The following is a 25289-nucleotide window of genomic DNA, read 5'->3' as shown; positions in this document are numbered from 1 at the left end:
TCGTGGTGATATGGGTGGAAAGTTTAGGCTATTCTTGTTTTCCGTTCTCACAGCGGTAAAACAAGAGCCGTTCAATGTTTTAACGTTAATAGTTTACGTTAACAGAAACATTCCACGAAAAATAATTGATATTGCGGTGTTTTTGCCGCCATTTCAAACACAGTGGGATCCGGTCGTCCTTCATGTTCTTTGCCGCCAACTGCATGTGATGTCAAGACCACCAAATTGTGCTGCCTGCTCAAGTACCCCGAGTGCCACTGCACATGTGGTAAGCATTCAAAGCACTTACTGCCTGCATATCTCTAAATTTTATTTACTGAAGCTCCGTCTGTCGGCAAAAATGCATCCGATAAGTGAATAGCAGTATTCCAGGTGAGCTTATTAGAAAGAATTAAAATTTGAATTGAAAAGTAGAAATTTAAAACATTTCAAGTAGTCGTAACCTCGCAAAAAGACTCTTCTTCGTTACAATCGCCCTCCGCAGAAAAAGGCGCCATCCTGGCGGCTTAAGGCGAAGAGACTACGATTGGGTCGTAGTACGGCTTAATGCGAGAGACGTGGACAAGTTCGCGGCCGCGATGGCGTAGGTCCGTCGATGGCGTGAGGGGCTCTACGATGTAATTGACGGAGGACGTTTGCTCGAGAACGCGGTAGGGTCCTAGGTACTTTGCGACAAGTTTTGAGGAGAGGCCGGGTGTAGTAGCGGGTACCCGAAGCCATACGAGAGAGCCAGGCAAAAAAGTTGGTGCAGAACGGCCGGCAGGTTGACGGGATTGCTGCTGCCACTGGTCCTCGGTGGAAAAAGAGCGGGCAAGCTGGCGGCATTCCTCGGCATGACGAGCAGCTTCAGATAGCGGAGTACTTTCGGAGGCGTCAGGTGTATATGACAGAATGGTATCGAGAGTAGTAGAAGGTTCTCGTCCGTATAGGAGAAAGTAAGGGGAAAAACCAGTAGTTGCTTGGGTCGCAGTATTGTACGCATACGTCACGAAAGGGAGAACTTGGTCCCAGTTTGAATGATCAGAGGCGACGTACATGGAGAGCATATCGCCAAGAGTTCGGTTGAAGCGCTCGGTCATGCCGTTAGTTTGCGGATGGTACGCTGTACTGGTGCGGTGAACGATTCGGCATTCGTCGAGTAGTGCCTTCAAAGCCTCGGAAAGAAAGGCGCGGCCTCTATCGCTCAGAAGTTCGCGAGGGGCACCGTGGCGAAGAACGAAATGTCGTAACAGAAACGATGCAACGTCGCGGGCGGTGGCAGTCGGCAGAGCAGCTGTTTCAGCATAGCGGGTCAAGTGATCCACTGCAACAATAATCCAGCGGTTGCCTGCTGGAGTAGAGGGTAGCGGTCCGTAGATGTCTATACCAACACGATCAAAGGGCCGACGAGGGCAGGGAAGGGGTTGTGACGGGTAGACTTGTCCGGGAGGTAATTTTCGGCGTTGGCACTGAGCACAGGAGCGAATGAACTTTCTGACGTAGTTATACATGCCGCGCCAATAAAATCGGATGCGTAGCCGAGCATAGGTCTTGAAGAGGCCGGCATGTGCGCACTGAGGGTCTGCGTGGAAAGCGTCGCAGATAAGGTCACGGAGATGGCGGGGTATCACGAGAAGCCACTTGCGACCGTCAGAGAGGTAATTACGACGATAAAGAAGGCCGTCGCGAATGCAGAAGTGAGTAGCCTGGCGGCGAAGAGCGCGAGATGGTGAAGAGGTGGATGGATCAGAAAGGACGCTGATGAGAGCACTGATCCAGGGATCCTTGCGCTGCTCCGACGGCATGTTGCGCAGTGCATGAGATGGAACTGTGGGCTCAAGGGTGGATAGGCAAGCGCAGTCAGCGGAGACCGGTGAGCGAGAAAGGGCGTCAGCGTGCGTGTGTTTGCGGCCGGAACGGTAGAGGACGCGGATGTCGTACTCCTGTAGCTTAAGGGCCCAGCGAGCAAGTCGGCCAGATGGGTCTTTAAGGGTAGACAGCCAACAAAGGGCGTGATGGTCAGTGACGACATCGAAAGCGTGGCCATACAAATAAGGACGGAATTTGCCAAGTGCCCAAATAATGGCTAAACACTCTTTCTCTGTAACAGAGTAATTAGCCTCGGCCTTTGTGAGAGTTCGGCTCGCGTAGGCAACGACATATTCATCAAAGCCCGCTTTTCGTTGTGCGAGTACGGCGCCAAGTCCGACGCCGCTGGCATCGGTGTGGACCTCTGTGGGCGCTGCAGGATCGAAGTGGCGGAGGACAGGTGGCGAGGTTAGCAGGTGGCGTAATTTCGTGAAGGCGTCATCACAGGCGGGTGACCAAGCGGAAAGTTCTTTGTCGCCACTTAGAAGGGCTGTCAGGGGTGCACTTATGGAAGCGAAATTTCGAATGAAACGTCGGAAGTATGAGCATAAACCAAGGAAACTTTGAAGCTCCTTTAACTTCTTTGGTTGCGGAAAGTCGGTGACAGCGCGGAGCTTGGCTGGATCCGGAAGAACGCCGTCTCGTGATACAACATGGCCAAGAATAGTGAGCTTTCTGGCACCGAAACGACATTTTTTTAAGTTAAGTTGAAGTCCCGCGTCAGTGAGGCATTTGAGAACTTGCTCGAGACGGCTGAGATGGGTTCGGAAATCAGCAGAAAAGACAACTACGTCATCCAGGTAGCATAAACATGTGTTCCATTTGAGGCCGCGTAAAATATTATCCATCATTCTCTCAAAAGTGGCTGGGGCGTTGCACAGGCCGAAAGGCATTACGATGAATTCGTACAATCCATCAGGTGTTACAAATGCTGTTTTAGGTCGATCAGATGGTGCCAAGGGGACTTGCCAGTATCCGGAACGTAAATCCAGCGAAGAAAAGAACTCAGCTCCCTGCAAACAGTCGAGGGCGTCGTCGATGCGCGGTAACGGGTAAACGTCCTTGCGCGTTATCTTGTTCAGACGTCGGTAGTCGACGCAGAATCGAATAGAGCCATCCTTTTTCTTAACGAGGACGACCGGTGATGCCCAGGGACTGTTGGAAGGCTGCACAACGCCACGCTTGAGCATGTCAGCAACCTGGTGGTCAATGACACGGCGCTCAGAGGCGGAAACTCGGTAAGGGCGCTGCCGCAAAGGTGCATGACTGCCGGTATCTATCTGGTGAAAAACGGTCGATGTGCGGCCCAAACCGGAAGCATGGCTGTCGAAAGAAGCGCTGAACCTCTGTAGGAGAGCAATAAGCTGGCTTCGTTCTGAAGATGACGTGCCATCGTCGATGGAGCAGTGGAAAGCGTCGAGGAGTGACTGATCAATCGCAGAGTCACAAGTAAGTGCGCCAAGGCCCGCAGAAGTAGAAACGGCAGGAGTGTCAAAGACGCCGGCAGGAGTGTCAAAGGTGTCGACCGGTTGAACAAGGCCTAGGCATTCACCATGAGATAAAGCTAAAGGGCAGGCTGTGGGATTGTCGACGACCATTTTCGTGACGCCATTGCGAAGAGTAAGGAGAGCAAAGGGCAGCGGAGAACATCGGCGGCGAATGAACAGCTCAGAGGGCGTAAAGAGAACAGTGGCATCAGAAATAGCGGCGCACGACACAGGCACAAGCAGGGAAGAGCGTGGAGGGACGGAATTGTCTTCGGACACAAACAGTTTAACACTGGAAGGGTCGTTTTCGATAGGCTCGACGTCGGGAAGTGCAGAAAGTTCGAGTTCGGCGTGACAACAGTCAATAACGGCGTTATTATTTGCAAGGAAGTCCCAGCCTAATATGATGTCATGGGAACAAGTGGGCAGCACGACGAATTCGACGGTATACAGTAGACCTTGAATGAAGACGCGAGCAGTACAGGCAGCGAGAGGCGTTATATTTTGAGCGTTCGCGGTTCGAAGGGAGAAGTCGGAGAGAGGCGTCAAAACCTTTCGTAGTGTGCGGCAGAGTTCGGCGGAAATTACGGATACGGCGGCTCCTGTATCTACAAGTGCCAGGACGGTGATTCCTTCGACAGAGACTTCAATGACGTTGGCTGGAGAGGGACGAGGACTTGGGCATTGCGACGTGGACGCAGTTCGTGCCTCGGGAACTGCGGCCATCAGTTTTCCTGCTCGGTGGACACGGGACGACGCCGCATCGGAGAAAGCGAGCGACGACGGGGAGATGGTGAGCGGCGAGTAGAGGCGGTTGGGCGGTCAGGGGAAAAGGAAGAGGTAGGAAGGCTGGAAGGCGAAGAGGAAAACGGAGCGGGGAAAGGTGGCGCTCGCCGGATGTTCTGAAGAGGAAGCATGCCACGACGACAATGGCGCGCCACGTGACCAGCATTACCGCAAGCAAAACATATTGGGCGGTCATCGAAGGTGCGCCACTGGGGGGGGGGGGGGGGGGTAAGGTTCGAGTCGCGATTGAGGATTCGCAAAATGCTGTCGGTCAGGAAGCGGCATAGGAGGAAAATGCCGGCGTTCGTGAAGCGGCATAGATGGCGGCAAAAATGTCGGTGGTCGATGCATAGAGGGCGGCAGGGACGTTTGTGGACGAGATCGGGAAACTGCTTCAGCGTAAGTGAGAGGAGCCGTGACTGGTGTCTGCTCAACGGCTGGAGGAACGGCTTGAGAGACTTGTTCTTGAATGAAGTCGCGGATCGTAGGATGCAAAGCAGGGGGTGGTTCCTGGACAGAAGATATCAAAGATAGCTGGCGGGCGACCTCTGCGCGAACGAATTCCTGGATTTTTACGAAGAGAGCAGCATGGTTGTCGTCGACTCCAAGGCTTGATAGGGAGTCGGCGGGTGGGGTGGGACGTCGGGTGTGAAGCCGTTGCCTGCGCAACTCGTCGTAACTCTGGCACAATTCTATCACTTCAGCGACACTGTGAGGACTCTTCGATAATAACATTTGAAATGCGTCGTCCTGAATACCCTTCATTATATGTTTTATCTTCTCCTCCTCTGACATCGACGCATTCACCCGTTTGCAAAGGTCGACAATGTCCTCAATGTAGCTTGTGAAGTTTTCTCCGGCCTCTTGGGCTCGCGTGCGCAAACGTTGTTCTGCACGAAGCTTTCTTACTGCAGGCCGACCGAAAACTTGGGTAAAGTTGGTCTTGAAGACCAACCACGAAGTGAGGTCGGCTTCATGGTTTAGAGACCATAGTTTCGCAACGTCCGTAAGATAAAATGCGACGTTTCTCAACTTGGTAACGTCGTCCCACTGGTTATGGGCACTCACTCGCTCATAGGACGAGATCCAATCTTCAACGTCTTTGTCATCTGTGCCGGAGAAGATAGGGGGATCTCGCTGACGCAAGGCACCGGCACAAACCAAGGTGGCCGGCGCCGTTGGAGGAGCTGGAGGAGTGCGTGCGTCGTCGGGCAGGATGGGGGGTAGAGTGCGACTCCGAAGTTCCAGGGTGGTCGAAACCCAGCACCTCCACCACTTGCTAAGAGATTTATTAGCAGGGGCGCGAACGGGTAGCTGTCACAAGCGTTCGTCGAAAGACAGCAAGCACGAGCTCATGCCGGTGGCGATGGTGCTGTGGCGCAGGCGGCTACTCTCCTTCGTTACACTATATATTTAGGGCTTGAAGCTATAAGGAGCCCGTGGCGTAGAGTTGCTGCATCTCATAGTGAAAGGTGACAATTTCCTTTGTAAGGTTTATTCGCCGAGTGCACCTACCAAACTTAATGTGACTAAATGGAAGCAAGGGACACCGAAGGATGTTCTATTACAGCTGTAGTAGCTATAAAGGTCTTACTCTCTCTGGGAAAGCAATGCCTATTTATGGCAAGGGCACAGGACAGGTTCACTGAAAAGAGCTTCAAAACTGAACTGTTTAGAGAATTAGGTCCTGGAGGCGGCACGCGAACATTCCCGTGCGGTTTATAGAATTCGACAGACAAGTACAGACTTCCGCTGAATAACTGCAAGCCTGCTGTGAGCACGTCATGCACTAAATGCAAATAAGTGTTTGTGTATTTATTGATGTAATCTCTGTGCATGCAGGTCAGTGGCAATGCAGGACGTTTTCGTTGCAGCTCTACTGCTTTAGAAATCTATCCTACTTGGTGGTGTACAAAATTTCAAGAGGTAGAGGCAGGCTGTGCATCATCTATGACGTTCGATGGAATCATTTTCCAATCATTAGTGCTAGTAAAAGAATACACTTGTCAATGCGTATCTAAATCGCTTATCAGTGTGGTTGAGTGCAAATAGTCTTGAATTAAATACTGCACAAACAACATACATTTTATTCAGGGCTCGTAACAAGACCGTACCTAATGACATTAACATTAATTACAATGGTATAGCAATTAATCATGTCCAAGAACAAAAATTCTTAGGCGTTTGGTTTGACGAACATTTATTTTGGAGTTCGAATATAAGGATGCTATGCAATGACCTTTCTAAATCTGTCGGTATCATTAACAGGATAACCCAGCCGATACCGCTTTGGCTCAAACAACAGTTATACAATACTCTCATTTACTCTAAACTTTGCTACGGGGTCCTGGTTTAGGGTACTACTTCAAAAACAAACTACAACAAATTATTTCTCTTACAGAAACGAATCCTTCGTATATACTGCAATTACCATGGCCGTTTTGTAGACCTTCAAACAGCTCCATTATTACAACGCTACTCCCTTCTTCGAGCAGACAGAATATATTATATGAAACTTCTGATGACCATACACAAGCAAAAATTATTCACCAAAATAGACAACGATGAAATACCTCGTTATGCACTGCGCCGGAATACCAGACACTTACCGAAAACAAGAACAAATTATGGTAAACACACTTTCATATATCAGTCGACAGAAATAGTAAACAAGGTAGGAGAATTGTTAAACTTCAGTGCTTCAGAAAGTACCTATAAAAAACAGCTTAATGCATTATTACTCGCCGATGACATTGCTTTCACTAATTATTAACATTTTTCATTTTATTGCCTCTGTGTGTAGACATGTATGATCTAACAAAGAGCGCATACTGTGCTAATCGTTATGAGGCTTACTGGTTCTAACGAACAAATATTGTAATCATTTTTGTTCATGAATTTATGATCTCTTGTGTGAAATATCTATGTACGGTATATGTGTATTCATTTGTACTGATTTTATCCGCTGTTGTAACCGTGGGGTTTGGGACCTCTGTCAGGTCTGCGTGCCTTTAGTCCCAGTCTCCCCTCGCTCGGACGAGAAATAAAGTACATATGATGATGATGATGAAAATCTATAGCGCTTCGTCTAGATTGAGGACACCGTTTGCTGTTGTATGTGTTTATGATGTTTTATAGGTTCTCGTAACAGTGCAATCTCAGAAGCGTTTTCAATTGCTCCGAGATTAAACAGCGACTGGGCACATGATTTGGTGTTGCAACGTAACGCATCGCCAGCGAACAGCTGCATCCAGTAGGTCTCTTTTTCATCTTTGAATTCTTCTTTTTTGGGAGGGAAAAGGGGAGCAACAAAGTCAAGGCGAAGCATTCTTCAATTGGCACTGACTTCTGCGGTTTCCTTATTGAATATCCACGCTGATTCGCCAAGCTTACCATATTGTTAGTGCTCTTTTCACTATAGTTCGCATGATGGAGGAAGTGAGTATGCGAAATATATGAACCTGGAACATCTATGAAATTTTAGCGCAGTACCACCCGCCATTTGGAACATGACTCAACAGGAAGATTTAGCTTGTGGGCTCCTATTCAAATACATGCAAAATGATAAATCGTTTTTGTCGGCAACCACAACGCTAACCTAATTAATTTTGCTGCATTAAAAAAGAAAATGGTAAGCTCCAGTGTCTATTTCAAGCGAACTTTCAATTTAAGCCGTGAAGTGGCTGTCTTACAAAATTGTTGAAAATTGCACATCTTCAGAAAACAAAATTACTAAGTTTACAACTCTCCAACTCAGCAATGAACGATGGCGTCACAATTCTGTGAAAAGCATCGAGTAGTACGTCAAAACTGAACAAAACTGACCTATGATTAGAGTCTATTTACAAAATTGTGATGTCTTTGCCACTAAACAATACAACTCACCAAATCCCCGATGAGTTTTGTTGTTCGCGACATCGGGCTTCCGTTTGAGCGTTCCTTCACCAATGAAAATGACACTGATCTCTGAGGGTTCATGCGTTTCCCGTCGAGCCACACAGGTTGATAAGCAGTCAATGAATTGATGATGACGATTAGGAGTGATTAAGAGCTACAAGGGTTGAGTCACGTTTTATAATGGTTAGGCGCGGATGAGGTCTAAAGAGCGATGAGGGCTTATAATGGTCGGGTCATTTCTGATAAGGCTGATAAAAATTACCGACGATTACGTTACTTCCTAATGCGAAATTTGAGCGCAGCAAATAAGCTTTCACCTTTTCGATAGATTGAGGCAAAGAAATCGAGCAACACATGTATGCGCTATCACAGAATTTTTTTTTTATTTTTCACACGTATTCCTTTAACAAAGACTCCACTAACAGTTCTTGACAGTCATGAAGGAAGCTTTGTGGTCGGAGAAATAGACTGATATATGTTCGACTTGGTACACCAATGCTTGATTCTCAAAGACGAGATCTATACAAGTGCCTCGCGAGGTTGTCACAGCCGTGGGACGCGTTACGAGCGAGAGGAACGGGACGTTCTCCCGCATAAGTGTTAGGAAATTGCTGTTTGTCTTTATGTCAACATTAAAGTCCCCCACTACTAACATCGGTGTGGATCGATGGACGGTTAATGCGAGTTGCAGGAAGTGCACGACGTCTTTCGTGAGTGCGGTAGGGGCGACGTAGGCAGCTACTACCAGCAAGATAATTTCGCAGTGGCGAACGGCAGCGGCAATTTCGGCTCGGGCGGTGCACATATACAGATCCGCCGCCACCGATCTGGCTCTCTGATTGCCACCGCACAGGGCGAACGGCAGCGGCAATTTCGGCTCGGGCGGTGCACATATACACATCCGCCGCCACCGATCTGGCTCTCTGATTGCCACCGCACAGGGGTTGCATTGGAGGAGGAGCGAAGAAAGGAATTAAGTTCGAGCCGGCGCTTTGACAACCGGAGACTCGCAGGAAGAGGGGGGAGGGGGGCGGCGTGTACACCCAGCGGCAAACGATGGGGGCAGAAGCGCGCGCAGCAAGCGGACAACACGATAAAGGGAGGAGGGAAGAGATAGCAGCGACTGACTGATGCCGCTGACGCCGATAGTGAGTCAACCCCAGCTGCGGAGTTGGTTTCAGGGACAACCCCGCCGATGCCGACACAAACAATATGATACCCTCGCTTCCGCAGCGCTAAGAACCAGGTCTAGCCGTGGGAAGGTGGTCACGTATTCGTCGACGTGCCGGGGCCTACGTGAAATAACCGGCGCGTCGGCAACTGAAGAGCACCTTATCCGCCACACAAGAACAGGGGGGGGGACCCTTTCCTCCTCTTTCTGCATGGCGGCGACGGTGTTCCATGCAGTCACGTTATCTTGACTCTCTAGCGGCGTCAGCGGCATCCAGCGGTATCAGTCGGTCGCTGCTAGCGCTGGGGGGATGAAAGGGGGGCGGAGCTGGTTACGAGGCCGACGACAACGCCGACGACGACGCGAAACCCAGGAACGGACGCCAAAGAGCTGCGCTCTAAAACGAAATGGTTAAGATAAGGGGTCGGATCCAGTCCCACAAGGTTGATAAGAACCAATAAGGGCTTACAAGAATAGGATCGATTGTGATAAGACTGATTACGAAAACGGGCTGCGTAGACTTCAGTATTGGTACAATGCTTATACATACTTGGAGAACTCCAGTTGAATTTCTCCATAATTTGTTTGCGTGTGGTGCGGCCCATCGCAGCGCACGCCGCAGTTTTTGTTTTCTTTCACTGCGTGTGAGTCCTCCTAGTTAGATTTTGTGATCTCTCGGGTAAACCTTACCCCAGATCTACTGGAAGCAAGAGGGCGCTGCCTATCTGTTGGGATAACTTGAGGAGAAAATGAGACTAGAAATGAGTTAAAAGCCAACGTAGCGTAATCAGAAGGCTGTTTGTACTTTTGTGGCCTAGACGGCAGCCCAAATGCTTGGCAGAATTCGAGAATGAGAGGCGCTCAAAGAGCCGTTTTATACCTGCTCCATGCTAAATTTAGGTACTATCCTATCCGGCTAGAGTTCTCGACGCCTGCATTTAGGAGAGGCTTTAAAACTGCAACTGAAACCGAAGCTAATAAGGAAAGTAATCGCAGTGTATTTTCCTAGAAGCTTTAATAAAGACTCTCCCTCACCAAAATAGGTATTGGCCTAACTGGTGTACTATGAGCCCACTGCCTCCCTCGTGACTCTTGCAATGTACGCATCGCCCTCAGTCCCGACCCGCCGCGCAGCACCTGACCAAGGTGGCGATGAGACGTGCGAGGCGACAGAGGGTGCTAAATATCAGGATACGCGCAGCCCGCAACTAGAAAGTAAACCTGGCAACGTCTAACAAGCGAATGCTCTGGGGTAAGGCTGCAGTAGCGGGACTCTTTCAGGAATTATCAGGCATTGCTTGGAATTTTATTAGCCTCAGTGAGGTTAGAAGGACTGGTCAGGCTTACACAATGCTGACTAACGACCACGTCCTATGTTACATGATTCTAGATAACAGGGCACACGGGATACGAATTCTAATTCAAGACAAAGCGGGCAAAACTGGCAAATTCTACAGCTATAATAAGATGGTAGCAGTCGTCGTAGTAAAGCTGAATAGGAGGTATACTATGAAACTAGTACAAACGCACGCTAAATCATGCAGTCATAATGACGAAGAAAAGTTTTTTGAACATGTTGAATTATAGATGAGAACGGTGCAAAGTCGGTATACTGTAGTCCTGAATACCTTCAATAAAAGCAGCCGGGGAAAGTGGGCTGTGGAACAATAAATTGGCAACTACAGCATCAATTCTAGGAACACTGGAAGATAGATATCGGTAGAATTCGCGGAAAATAATAGGCTCTGAATAATAAATACTTTCTTCAGGAAACTATCTAATAGGAAGTGGACCTTGACAGGCGCTATTAAAGAAACAAGAAATGAAATAGTTTTCATAATCTTTGCCTATCACAGCCTAGTGTACGACGTATAAGCGCTAGGGCAAAGGGCAGTGATCATAGGCTAGTGAAGTCTACAATTTCCCTTAACTTGAAGAGACAAAGGGTAATATAAATCTGGAAGATACAGGCCGACCTAGACAGAGTAAGGGTAAACGCTGACGAATTCAGGCTAATGCTTTCAAACAAATATACAGCTTTAGAACAGGAAGATAATCACATAGAGGTAACGAATGAAACCATAAGTAGGCTCATTTCAGAAGCAGGTATTGAAGGGGGAACTAAGGCACCAAGGAAACAAGTAAGTTTGCAACCCAAATCAAAAAATGAAATCGAATTCTCTGAATTGTCAAAACTTGATGAAAAAGAAAAATTAAAGGATAATAGAAATTGTGATGCGGTAAAGATTGCGGAAGCAGTTAAAAAGGGCCGCAGCATTGAATCAGTGAGAAGAAAACTTGGCACAAGGTAAGTCAAGATATATGCGCTGAAAGATAAGCAAGGTAATGTCATCAGCAATTTCAACGGTATTGTAAAAGCAGGAGAAGAATTCTATACGGACCTGTACAGTACCCAGAGCACCAACGCTACCTTCTTTCAACGTAGACAAGGAAGAACGGAGCAAACAAACAGGGACGAGATAGAGAAGACGGACGAGCGCAGACTAGCAACAATGCAGTCCGCCAATTGTTGCTAGTGTAACCTCGTCTGTGTTTTCTGTCTCATCCCTACTCATTTGTTCCATTCTTCCTTAATTATGGATTATCAACACGCTCAACAGTGAGTACTTCTAAAGCTAGTGATGAACAGCATGCAGAGGCTCCTTCTATAACTAGTGATGATTTAAGAAGGGCCTTGCATAAACAATATCCGGTGAAAAGTGGCAGGACGAAATGACATAAAACCCGATTTCTTCAAATATGGAGAAGATATAATGCTTCAAATGCCTGCGGCCCTTTAGATAGAATTTCTCATGGCTTCATGTGTACGAGAGAGCTTTAAGAATGCCAAAATTGTGCTAACCGATAATAATGTATACGTTAAAGAAACGAAGAAGTATTGGCCTATTAGTTTGCTTTCAGTAATGCATAAAATATATGCCAAGATAATTTCCAATGGAATCAGGGCTACAATTAAATCAACCAATAAACAGACTGACTTCAGGAAGGAATATTCTACAATGGATCGCATCTTTGTCATCAATCAGATAACTGATAAATCTGCAGAGTACAATAAACCTCTCTATATGGCTTTCATGTATTACGACAAGTTCAATCGGTATATATACCAGAAGTCATACATGCATTCTTCAATCAACGCTTGCAGAAGGCATATATGAATATCTTGAGAAATATCTACAAAGATTGCACAGCTACTCTGGTTCTTCACAAGAAAATAAACATTACCCAATGCGTGCTTAGAAGTATTTATGTTACTAAACAGGTCACGCTTAGGAGTTAGGATCAACGGCGAACATCTCAGCAACCTTCGGGTTTCAGGGGACATTGTTTCACTACGGCAACAGCAACACTGCGGACGAATTACAGTGAATAATTGTGAACCTTAACTGGGAGAGTGTAAGAGTGAAGTTGAAGAAGAATATGCACAAGACGAAAGTAATGTGCAATAGCCTGGCAAGGAAACATGAATTTAGAATCGCCAGTCAATCTCTAGATTCAGTACAGGAGTACGCTTATCTAGGTCAACAAATTGCAGGGGACTCTGATTATGAGACGATAATTTACAGAAAAACAAATACGGGTTGGAACGCACTCGGCATACATTGTCAGATCCTGGCTGGGAGCTTACCACCGTCACTGAAAAGATCAGTGTACATTCACTGAATTCTATGCCGGTGTTAACATGTGGGGCAGAACTTTGGAAGTTCACAAAGACACAGGAGAACAAGTTGAGGACTACGCAAATACCGATTGAACGAAATATTCTAGGCGTAACATGAAGAGCCAGGAATGCAGAAGTGTTGATCAGAGGCCAAACCGGAATAGCCGATATTCTGGATTACATTAACATTAAAGAATGGAGGTGTGCAGGCCATGTAATGCGTAGGGTATATTCCCGGTAAACGATTACAGTTGCAGAATGGGTTCGTGGAGGACGGCAGGAAACTAGATGGAGGGATTTAATTAGAAAATTTGGAGGCACATGTGGAAATGCCTCAGAGTAAGGCGGGTAATTGGAGATCGCAAGTAGCTTGGAGATCGTCCGGCAGGCGACATAAAACACGCTGCTGATGATGACGATGATGATGACAAGGCTACTAACTGCACCGCTATTATATGAGTAGGACTTTCGCTAAACCCATGTTAACATTGTAACAAAATACGTAAATTATCAATTATTATATAAAATATGCCTGTTCAAATGTTTTAACGGATGACCTTTACAGAACTGCGATATCTCTTTTCGGTGCAGATTCACGGATTTGTATCATCGTGGTTCGGTTTCATTCAAGCTTGCAAATTTTCATAAGTATCTGTACAATATGTAAACTCTAAATGAGAACTTCGCTCGCAGTTGTCACAAGCATTTAGCTTTTTTCTTAATTGCAATGTAACAAATTTCATCAAATAGGCCAAGGGGTTGTCTCTGAAAAGCGTTTATGCATTTTACGTGTATTTGAGAAAGCGGCATTGGAGTTACATGCTATCTAATGCTGCCTCCTAATAGAACGGACAGCGAACACTCTGTAGCATGCTGCAGATGAAGAAAAAGAAAAGATTCATATCGCAACATTTGTATCGACGAAGAATGCACCACTGAATAATGTTTAGTATAGTGGCAATTTCCCGCCATAGTAGCCTTATATCTATTTCGATGGGAGTGAAAAACAATTATCCTCACGTATTTAGGAGCTCATTAAATGTGCCAGGTAGTGTAAATTATTCTTTAGTTTTTGACTATGATGCGCTTTGTAAATATACCGAGGTTTCAACATGTAAAATTGAAGAATGTAATTTCAATGAGGCAGTTCCAACACATACAGAGAGACACAAACAACACTCAGGAACCAGTGAGCTGAGACTACGTTGAACTTCCATTGCTTTAGTTTACTGGGTTTATGAGGACTTTATATAACCGGTGACTGCAGGTTAAAATATGTAATGGCTATTTTAAAACAAGGTCATGGCGAAAACACACATTTATAACGTTATGTATAGGTGCAGTTATAGGTATAAACCCCCAAATTTCAGAGCAAATGGCATGAATTAAACATTTTTTTCAGCTCCGTTTGCCACAAACTGCTCACTCTTGTGGGGAGATAAGTGTAAGCCACCCCTTCTCCTAGACTGCGAGAAGGCAGCTGGACAGCGAATTTGCCGATGTGGTAAGCCCATTCCTTTTGGACCCTATACGCTTATACTTCGTGTGTATGTCCTAACGATACAGGTACGCTAAAAGCAATAGTGAAACAGTTTCAACTCATAAGGTATTCTATCAAAATACAGCTTTACTTAGGATTCAATAAGAGTTGAAATATCACAAGAAAAAGAAATGAAGGGCTAAGCTCAATATGTTTTGCCCTCTGCCGGGAAACCGTGATGTGTGTGACATGCCTGATTTCAAATCGTGTTCGCGTATTTCAATCAATATGCGGTAGCAAATTTTCTCGAAACTGGTATGGTACTGTGCATGGGTCCTTTAAAATAGAATGCACTCGATCTTTATCAACAGAAGCCCAGCTAAGCCTTACCCGGCACCACCGAACTTCATGAGCTCACAGCTGGCCGGTGCGAAAACTTCAAAGTGACGGCGCCAGTCTTCTTTAGTTATAGCGCCTTTTTTGACTCAACAAGCTTCATCTATCAGGAAAAGGGGCCTTTGTGGCATTTCTGAGGAATGTTTCGATAATACAGTTCGAATAACCTTTTCTCTTCGGTTTATCGTAAAGTTATTTGCTTTAAATAGCCTATGCCGTATACAGGCAATTCTAATCATTGGGCTGTATATATCATTCGAAAAGGCTGGTACCACCTTTACAACCTAATGATGTATAAATCGATGTCCACTAAAATTTCACCGATCACCTTCTAATTGATTTAGCGAAGGTTTAGAAGGCATGAAAGAATACCAAGTAATTTGACAAAGCCTAACTTCACGGAACAAGCAGTAAAGATAGCACCTGTTTCGAGATAAGCGCCGTCACACTTGTGATAAATATGCCTGGTATGTCTATTCACTTTACAAAATGCTTTATTTGCACCGAAGCTCAGAAGGAACTGGAATACCAAAGAACTTCATCGCACACTTCAGTTTTCATTTGTAATGCCTTTATAAAAAATCAAACAAGAGAAGAAAAGCCAGTGGCCGTATTCTGTAACGGTTCGCTTTGGAACCGGTTCGGTCTGGCTTGTACATCTAGGTTACGTGACTAGGAGAAAGAGTGGAACGTCGCGGTGCGAGGGAGACCAATGAACATAAGGCGTTCTTCCACAAGGTCGCGTCATAATTTTTCTTAGTAAGGTTCGTTACAGAGCAATACAAGACAAGGACACAAGAAGGTATAAAACGACGACCCGGCGCTGACTCTACAGTGATATTTTATTGAAGATATGTATAACATTTATATAGGTGCCAGTTGATAACCATGACATGCACGAGACACAGAGATGTATCGAGGTAACTGTGACAACCTTACGCATATTCGAAATTGACATAGGTAACGCAGTTCCTTGTCAGGCAGAGCGATAGACGGTTCGCTGATACACGCTTTGTCCCTAATCTTTATATTGTGAGCCTCGGCGATTTCCCTTGTCGATTGGCTTGCGTGTTTAAAAATGACACTATCTTTTTAATTCGTGGCTACAACCACACGACTTGCAATGCTCCGGGAGATAAGGTGAGATGATGACCCCTTGATCAGATAGCTCATGCTCACGAACTCGAGCATTCACACATCGCTTCGTTTGTTGCACGTACTTTTTACCACAAGAGAATGGGATGGTATACACAACCTGCATAGCACAAGTGATGTACCTATCCACATGTCTGACAGTCTTCATCTTCACATGCGAAGGTCAAGGAAGAAGACAAGCGTACATTTTCGTGGATGAGTGGTGGCGGCAAGTGGGGCTGTTCATCAGAGTGGCACAAGATTGCCTCAGTTGGGACGTCTAAAAGCGCAGTTTTCTTACAGCAATTTGGCAACACATACACACACACACACACACACACACACACACACACACACACATATATGTATATATATATATATATATATATATATATATATATATATCGGTTGCACGTGCAGTTGTAGGTTGTACACAGATGCGGTTTATAGATGTCTTGTATTCTATGCATTTTATATGTACTGCCCGTCTTGCTCCATGCCTCACTTTGAGGCCTGTAAGGTATATATATATATATATATATATATATATATATATATATATATATATATAGCATCTGCTTTACGCGAAGGCTGAGCCATAGCTAATGATGATAGTTGTTGTTAAGGCAACACAAGTATGCACAGAAGCCAAGCCACAAACAGCTTCGCTCTAGTAACGGTGTCTCAACATTCTATACTACAGTCCAAGGACCACAACTTCAACGCCTACCACCAAGCAGTAGTTCCGGAGGCCAAACAGGAACAGGAATCGCACAGGGCAAGTGCATTAATTTTCGCCTCCCCTATATTATGACAACCGAATTCTCAGGCTTGTTTTGTTATAGCTAGTAGGTTCACTCTGCGTTAAAATATATTCTAATAATCTTTTGTCACTGAACAATGAGACAATCTGCAGTAAAGCCTGTTAGGCCTCCCCCTACTCATATGGCTTAGACCACCGTATCAACTCCTTATACTAGTATTGCTCCCCGCTTAGAGGGTACAGATAAAATATTTTTGTTCCATTTTTCCTACGGTAGTTTTTTACGTCCATTAAACATTTGAGGTAACGTCTGAGGTTCTTGGATTTACATCCCGACTGCTAACACAGGAGGAATGAATCGTCGCTCATGTTCCTTGCCTTCAACTCCATGCGACGTGAGGGCCACAAAGATGTGCTGCTTGCTGAACTACCCTGAATGCCGCTGCAAATGTGGTAAGAATTTTATCACATTGGTGAGCCTTGAACTGTCGTTGGTTCCGTAAATCTAAGTGAATGGATGTACAAGCATTAGAAAGTGGAAATCTTGTATCTGAATAGCACTTGGAATGTACGTAGTGCTGAATGAATTCTCGATCTCCAACTCAAAGTCTAAAGCATTTGAAATACTAGTGATATTGTCGAAAAATTCAATATTTGTATGAGTGCAGGTAAGTATCGTGCAAAATGACCTGAAATATTGCACGAAAGCCGTGCTAAATTCTTTGTGCATGAATCGTTGTGTCAGCATTGCAATACTGCAAGTACCTCGAGCTTTTCAAAATTTAGGTGCAGTAAAGTTAATCAGGTTTTCTTATGATTCTGTTAAATAATCATTATTGTCCCTCGCACAACTACGCTTGCGCTTGGGACGAGGCAGCTGAGGCTTGCATTTCAGCGCTCAGTGCATCGTACAGCGCAGGTCAGCATTCAGTGCAAAGAATATTCTAAGAACGCGGCACATGGACACTGGTCTTTTCTATACAACTATACAAGCTTCTCAAAATTAATTTTTGGCACTCGCACTCCCGCTGCATGCACTACACGTACAAAAAACAGCTTGCATATTGCAAAGTTTGTCTCGTCGTTACAAGCTCTCACTGCCTATCATTTAGGAAAGAGACAAATTCTGAAATGAGCAGATAGAATTGTATGACCCGGAAGTAATGGTTAGATGAAGCTACGCTAGTTTGAAATTTTTGATTGCAGGAGTGCGCTGGTGTATTTAGGGCAATATTGATGGTTGCACAACAAGGCTGCACAACAAAATCACTCTTTGAAAAGAGTGCGGAGCTTCACAAAAACTTTATGACGACTGGCTTAAGTGCAGAAGGGCCAATATAATTAGAAACTATGTCAGTGCTAAATATCTTTTTTCTTTTGTACTTTGTTACAGTGCCGCATCAGATCAGCTGCTCAGTCACGTGGGGAGATCAGTGTAAGGCGCCTCAGGTAATAAGTTGCGACAAGAACCCTGCCCAACGAATATGTCGCTGTGGTAAGTACATTGTTCTCAGATTTCGAAGATATAAATGAAGATGTTCAATGCTCACTAGTCGCTACAATTAGCAATTTCTAAGAGACCGGAACACGCAACTGCTTAAACATATTTCGCGTTCCCGCGAATATATGTGGTCCCAAACTACACTGCAATATCTGCCGCGTGTTTCTCATGGACCGTTTCACGTTGTTTCTAAGTCGTAGTAGTTAAATTTGAAAACCTTTATAAATTACGTACGTCGATCATCACCAAGAGTAAACGTGTGCATAAGAACTCTGTTGCGTGTTTGGCGAGTCATATGAGTGACAATATTGTTATGCAGATAATAAAAATGAAAAAGGAAACACGTGGGAATCTAGGCAACAACTTATTTCTTCGACATCTGCTATATGGTTGCTGCTATATTATATGACACCATTGTCAGCCTAAACAATTTACAGTGATTAGAGACTACTGAAAAGTTGGGTTAGCGGTGGTTGCATGGAGCGATAAAGTAAGCGGCATCATTGGCTAACCCGCACTGCACGGTCCCCAGAAGGAGCCTTCGACCCACTCCAGGCTCTTCGGGTCCAATCGTCATTCCACCTTGCCTTTATCGTGATAAACACATATACATTCACGCTTGATGGCATATTAAGAGAAATAGTGGCAGCATTCAGTAATTTGTACCTACTCAGTAAAATTCAGCTTTAGTTATTTCTCGCAGCATGGGCAAGCTATCTACCCCAAATATGCTTAAGCGACGTAAAATAACGGGGCACCATAATTAATTAACAGGTAACTAATTAATTAATTAACAGGTAACTAATTATATCAACATGAAAATATCAAACGGTGTGGTTTTGCGAGTTAAAACGAGGTTCTTTGAGGAACCCCGTAGTGGAGTATTCCAAAATTATTTTTACCGCCTACGATTTAGTAACGCGCGTCTTAATTGAAGTATAATAGCGCTGTTGCATATAGACCCTATTAATATGTAGCCGCCAGGCTGGGATTGTAGCTGACAACTGCGGCTGAGCAGCACAACGTCATAGCCACTAAGCTGCCATGGTGGGTGTTCTCGACGTTGTGTGGTACATCCGTAAAAGTTTAGGAGATCTTTCGAATCCCTAATAATTTTATTCATCCCACGTCAATTGATTCATGATTTCTGAATATGAATTTGGAAAGTACGTGTTCATTGGTAATTTCGAAAATGGAGCGCAAGTTTGTAGTATATGCGTGATAAGGTACAACCGGCAAATAAATTTTGGACCATGTAGAAAGCTAGGTTTGAGTCAGCGTAGAAATAGAGAAGCCACTGTGTAAAATTTGACGTTTGCCATGCGAGGGGATGCATCATGGAAAACTTTCAAGAATAGACGTTTTTGATAGTTAACCTGATAAAAAAGAGTCTAGCGGCCCATGCCGCTAACTTCCCAATAGATGGGTGGCCTTCCAAGAGTCTGGAACTCCCGTAGTTGCATCCCCAAGTTGACATATGCCAACGTTTACATGAACAATACCTTGCACATTGAGGGCTCTAGTTATGAAATATAGCAAGTGGCAACAGTCACCCCTGATTAATCAAGAAAGAATTACAACCTTTTGTTAGATCAACAACATGGTTCTAAAGCCTGGCGCAGCCAACGTGACCACTGTTCGCCGTAAAAATCTTTTCAGTTATGCGTCTGCCTTTTGAATGGTGCTTAAACCTTCGCACCTGAAACGTACGCGGCAAAACGCGCAAATTTTCACAGATGTTCCGGAAGAAAATAGTGCAGTATTCAGTTAGTACTTTTTCTATTTCTTTCTATGGCCCAGTTTATCTCATTCAGTATCTCGCAGAGCGCCCACTTCTTGCATTTAATGGTACGAGTGCAAGTGTGTTTTTCCGAGCACCCGTACAGTACTACTTAGTAAATGCCTGGCCAAGCTTTCGCAACGATTACCATTATCGAATGCCCCTATCAATGATGGCATGCAGAAATGACATGGTCCGAAATGCACCAGAAACGCTGGAACGCTTAGTTTTTGAGATATACCTAAAAGACAGCATTGTCTGTCTGATCTTTTGCCACAGTTCAAGGACCACAACTGCAAAGCCTGCCACCAAGTGCGACTTCCAGTGGGCCAACAGGAACAGGAAAGGCACAGGGTGAGTTGCACTATTGTTTCCCCCTTTTCTTGCGGTGGAGATAATTGTGCATTATTGCTTTATTACAACAATTGGTCTTACTGGGCATATGATTGTTCTATATTAATGATGCTGTTAAATCTAACCCTAACATAACACGTGGTGCCATGTGTTAAGACTTTTCGAACCGTATGAGTAAATACCTTTTCCTAGTTTTTTTCACCAATAGAGAGAGTGCAGAAGGAAATACGCTAAACGTTCTTACGGTTGCTTATACGTGAGTGAGAGTATCCTAGAAAACGAAATTGTTTCTTGTATTTTCGCATCTATGTAATCACAGCAGGTCCTGTTCAACGCTCATGTTCCTCGCCGTCGACTCCATGCAACGTCACCACCAGCAAGGTGTGCTGCTTTATGACGTACCCTCAATGCCAGTGCAAGTGTGGTAAGCATTTCAGAGTACTTATTCTAAGGTTAGATCGAGCGCAGTCTTCAGAGACGATGCGTCAATGCATGCAGATGAGTGAGAGGGTCGGAGGGGACGGCTCACTGGAGGCTCAACACGGTAAGCTAGGAAGGACGGGCAAGTTTTACAGCATATCTGCATATGGTTAGGGTTCCGAGCATTTTTGCTCTCCGTGAACAAAAACTATCATCATCAATGGCTCACACCCTCGTAAGTATTCATACTCCCGTAAGCAAGCAGAAAATGCAATGGCTCATAGCCCCGTAAGGCAGAGGCTACAAGCAGTCAGCCAAGTGAAGCGAACAGTGCTTAAATTCTCTCTGTTGTAAGCCAAGGACGTGCTCGTTCTTTCCCTACTGCTTCGGAACTCTTTCCGACTTTCGGTATGCACATTCCTTTAGGACAGCGTTGTTCTGTACATGATATATAACCGACAACTTAGATAGTTTCACGCGTTTATTTCCTTTGCCAATTACAATATTATATGTAAGCTTGCGAATGCTGCGCAGCATCCACTACAGAAAGAACACATTCCGCGCCTGCGCCTATTTATCATGCGCGATAAGTTTAGTTAAATTGAGCTGTACACGTTTCAGCGCTCAAGATTAAGCTGTGGGCTAGGCTTGGAGTTGAACTTAAATGATTAGTCGACCATACTGAACCACGAAACAACACTCTGGAGAGGAACACCTGTATCTCCGATGCTTACATTCTTACTGGTAAATTAAAAATTGTTCATTCAAGGTCACGAAAGCACGAAGAGAGAAGTGTGATTGATGAAAACACATCTTTATCTTGTGTTCTTTTGTCGTGTGTGTCCCTTCGCGCTTTATTAACTATAAAAGAACACAGGCTAGTTCCTTTTGCTACGTGCTCAATGTGTTATTTACAGTAGGTTTTGCACATAAGTGAAGGAAGAATGGCAGATGTAACCACACCTTCTACCGGCTACAGTATCATATAAGGGAACTGAGTCTTGCAGCTTAAGCCACGCGCTGTGGAAAGGATACGTTATTATTGCGATGTTTTCTTCGTGCAAGTAGGGTAAGGCTACATATTGGTAATGAAAGCGACAGTTCTGAAGATAAGCAATGAGCTTGAGGTGAGCATGATCTACCGTTGCGTAGAGGCAGGGCAGTTTCTAAATATTTGTAGCCGCAGTTCACCGATTTTGACGGCTTAAAGTTTCGACATGCACAATCTCAGGACAACTGTCGACATTATTGCGATTAGCATTCAAACAAAGCAGCGAAATACGGTATGGCCCCCACCGAAACGCGTGATGCGTTTCATGTGAGAAGCGTGTGCTACAGCCGGGATTCTTTCACGTGTTTCTCTGCGGATGCGTTGTGCCTTCTAGCGGCGGACGTGTGAAGTAGCAACTCTGTATATAATTATCTCACTATCCCGTGGGCATTCATGGTGCCGCGTGTAAGCATCGGGCTAAGGCCCCCGTGTGGCGTGGCCTGGAATCTGGTAAGAACAGGACACATTTAAAATTATTTTTCGTGGTAAAAATGATGCGACAAAAGGCATATATATAAAGATAGACCAATACAATTTAGCTGATGTAGGCTAAGAATGCAAATATCAAATAAATAATCTTAAACAGAAGGCAATCGAACACCCTGAGAGAAGATAAGAAGATAAGTCAAACGAGTCTAGTAGAGAAAAACATTTATGCTCGAACAATTTCTGACTGTAGGCATCAAGATAGAACGACTTATGTGATCTGCGGGAATTATGTTTTTTTGCCACTTACAGTGCTGCACCAAATGAGCTGCTCAGACCCGTGGAAAGCGCTGTGTAAACCACCACATTTTGTCCAATGCGAGAATAAAGCTGGTCAAAGAATGTGTCGTTGCGGTAAGCAAGCTTGTTTGCCTACATAAAAAGAACACAGTATGTGGGTTCAGATAGCAAGGAATTCTAAAGTGAGATAAGAACTCAAATCGAATGCATGAACCAAATATATGCATGACAACTCAGCAGAATATATCTACCATTACCCTTAACATAAGGAAATTAACAGTATGGATTCATTGTTCCCATAACTCTTAGTATTTTGTATTTTCCGAGAGGTTTACCCAAATTTACTTCACTAATAGAAATATATTAAATTTATCTCATTATCTCACCTATACAGAATAATGTTCGGCTTATTCATACATGCTTTGTCCGTGTGTACCCTCTTGTAGAAGCATGATTACGTTAAATGCAACGAAACTTATGTTTTCATAGTAGTTGCTACAAACCCTTATTTGCAGCTGCGCAACAATTTTACCCGTCGTATAGCTATACCAAGAATGCTATCATCCCGCCATTTGTAGGAAACAGTTTGATTTAATCAAAATTATTCTTTCTTTGTTTCTTGCTCGATGAAAATAAATAAATTAGCACGGTGTATCACTCGTCAGGAGTCTAGATGATGTAGATAGCAAATGAGTTCATGTTTTTATTATAAACGTTATAAAAACTTTTAACTTCTTCGAAGTTGCACATTCGGATTTGCAAGAATTCTGCAGCATTGAGGCATGATTATTTCTTTAAAACGGCAGCAGCGTGGATATAATTATTTTGTGCAAATATCTTCCTTAGCCTTGTACTTTCCAGATTTTGACTTCGTTCAACTGGAATTTTATTATTTTCCTGGTTACAGTGAGCACGCCGCTTGCATTTTTCTATTCCGCTTGCAAATCTGCGAGCAGCTGAAGTCGCTGCTGTTCCAATCTCTGTGTGTCCTCCATGAACTTGCCTCATAAATTGTGCGAACAACGTTTCAGAAAGCATTGAGTAAAGTGCATGTGCTCCATGTGCTCCATGGTTAAAAGTAAGTTATGGGGTTTAACGTGCCAAAACCCCTTTCTGATTATGAGACACGCCGTAGTGGGGGACTCCGGAAATTTCGACCACCTGGCGTTTTTTAACTGGCACCTAAATCCAAGTACACAGGTGTTTTCGCATTGCGCACCCATGGAAATGCGGCCGCTGCGGCCAGGATTCGATCCCGCGATCTCGTGATCAGCAGCCCAACTTCATAGCCACTGAGCAACCACGGCGGCTTCTAGAAGAATGTGTACTTTCGTAGTGAGTGAGTTCAGAGCTGAAGGAATAGCTAATGTTTTCTGTCTTTATTTATGCGTTCTCGTTCAGTTATGCCATTCAGCAATTTTGAAGTATCCAACTATTCAAGAAAAGCATCTAAACACTTCTTACAACGGAACCACACTAGGTAGACGTAGAATGGGCAGGATTTCCTTAAATATCCAAATATAGAGATCTTTTCTCGTCTCATAGGTACCGTAGAACAACATTTACTGCCCTTCGCTGATTACTTACGCATGGACATCATTTCTTTATTACTACTGCCGGAATTCATGGCGTCATCAGGAACTCTAAATATCTGGCGTCATCCGGCGGGAGAAGGATCACCGCCATTTCTTCAAAACTGTGTTTCAACTCTGTTGAATGCTGCTGAATCACTAGATTTGAGAGGCGAGAGCTCTGACGAAGTGTAGTGCAGCGGCTTTTTCCCCTTATCTTCTCAGCCATGTGATCAAGGATATATCGAATTTTAAAAAAATCCTTCCTGTGTTGTGACAGGCGTGTTTGTTTTTTTCACTCTGCAGCATTGTTGACCACCGGATGACTGGATGGCAGGCAAAGTTATTGTGCGCAAGACTGCGACTGCGTACAATAATTGGCAATAAACATTTTTATTACAAATCAGCGCTCGTTTGTCGAACCCCATTTCTTGCCCACACTGGTATATTAAGGATATGCCTGCCGAGTCGTCAACTTACAAATATATTTCTGCACACATATGTAGCATTATGATTGGAACGCGACAGTAAACGATTCCTGACACCCCACGCCGAGGCTTCTTCATAGCGCTATTATCTACTACACTTACATCTGTCCATCACTTGAATATGCATAATCCATCACGGACCACAATGGCCACGCGATTAGAAACAAACTAGAAGTAGAGAGAAATTGTACCACTCGCTCGTCTCATACAAATACTTTGACCACACAATCAGATTTAAAGAAAACTTACACAATAAGGCTCTCGACCTTACTATTACGTGTGAAACCGCATGACACATTGATTCTCATACACTTTCCTACAACAACAATCACCTTTCTTAACATTTAGTTAAGCAACCTCTCCTCGCACGATCTAGAATTTACCACCATCATAACAACGTGGTCCCTTCAGGGAGCACCGTCACCTATAAACTCACAGCTTTATTTATAACTACCTTTGTATGAGTTAACCTTCGTGAAAGCGTTCCTGATAATATTGAGATAACGCATTTTAGAAAATTTTATTATGAAGTGTACCACCGTTTTATTGTGTTCTTTTCTGCCGTGAAATAGGCAAGAACTGGCAATGAGGCACTGCTTGTGTGCCCCTGAAGTATCCTTGGGTACGTGCTAAACAAAAGAAACTCGATATATTTCTGCGCAGATCCCACTTTTGCACCTGGCAACAATGCCTACTCGTCAAATTACGTTCATGTCTGTGCATGACGAAATATGACACTGTAGCCAGTGCACAT

At 44.5% G+C, this 25289-nt stretch overlaps 1 protein-coding gene across 2 annotated transcripts; it reads left to right on the top strand.

Annotated features, from left to right (window-relative positions):
- The first annotated feature begins 83 nt into the window (after window positions 1-83).
- Window positions 84-24453, top strand: LOC126534914 (uncharacterized). 2 transcript variants are annotated; one of them, XM_055072417.1, is made up of 9 exons: window positions 84-268; window positions 14274-14375; window positions 16585-16659; window positions 16993-17097; window positions 18038-18139; window positions 20205-20279; window positions 20602-20703; window positions 22489-22590; window positions 24354-24453. In XM_055072417.1, the coding sequence occupies exons 4-9, from the start codon at window positions 16998-17000 to the stop codon at window positions 24371-24373; spliced, it is 501 nt and encodes a 166-aa protein (XP_054928392.1). In that variant the 5' UTR covers window positions 84-268; window positions 14274-14375; window positions 16585-16659; window positions 16993-16997; the 3' UTR covers window positions 24374-24453. The 2 variants fall into 2 exon arrangements, with proteins under 2 accessions (XP_054928392.1, XP_054928391.1); XM_055072416.1 differs by having other exon boundaries at window positions 20599-20703.
- Window positions 24454-25289: the final 836 nt, after the last annotated feature.

This window comes from Dermacentor andersoni, chromosome 7 (assembly GCF_023375885.2).
Source record: "Dermacentor andersoni chromosome 7, qqDerAnde1_hic_scaffold, whole genome shotgun sequence".
NCBI classification, from domain to species: Eukaryota; Metazoa; Arthropoda; class Arachnida; order Ixodida; family Ixodidae; genus Dermacentor; species Dermacentor andersoni.
The sequence above is the reverse complement of the archived record's forward strand: the minus strand, read 5'-3'. Positions and strand labels throughout refer to the sequence as shown.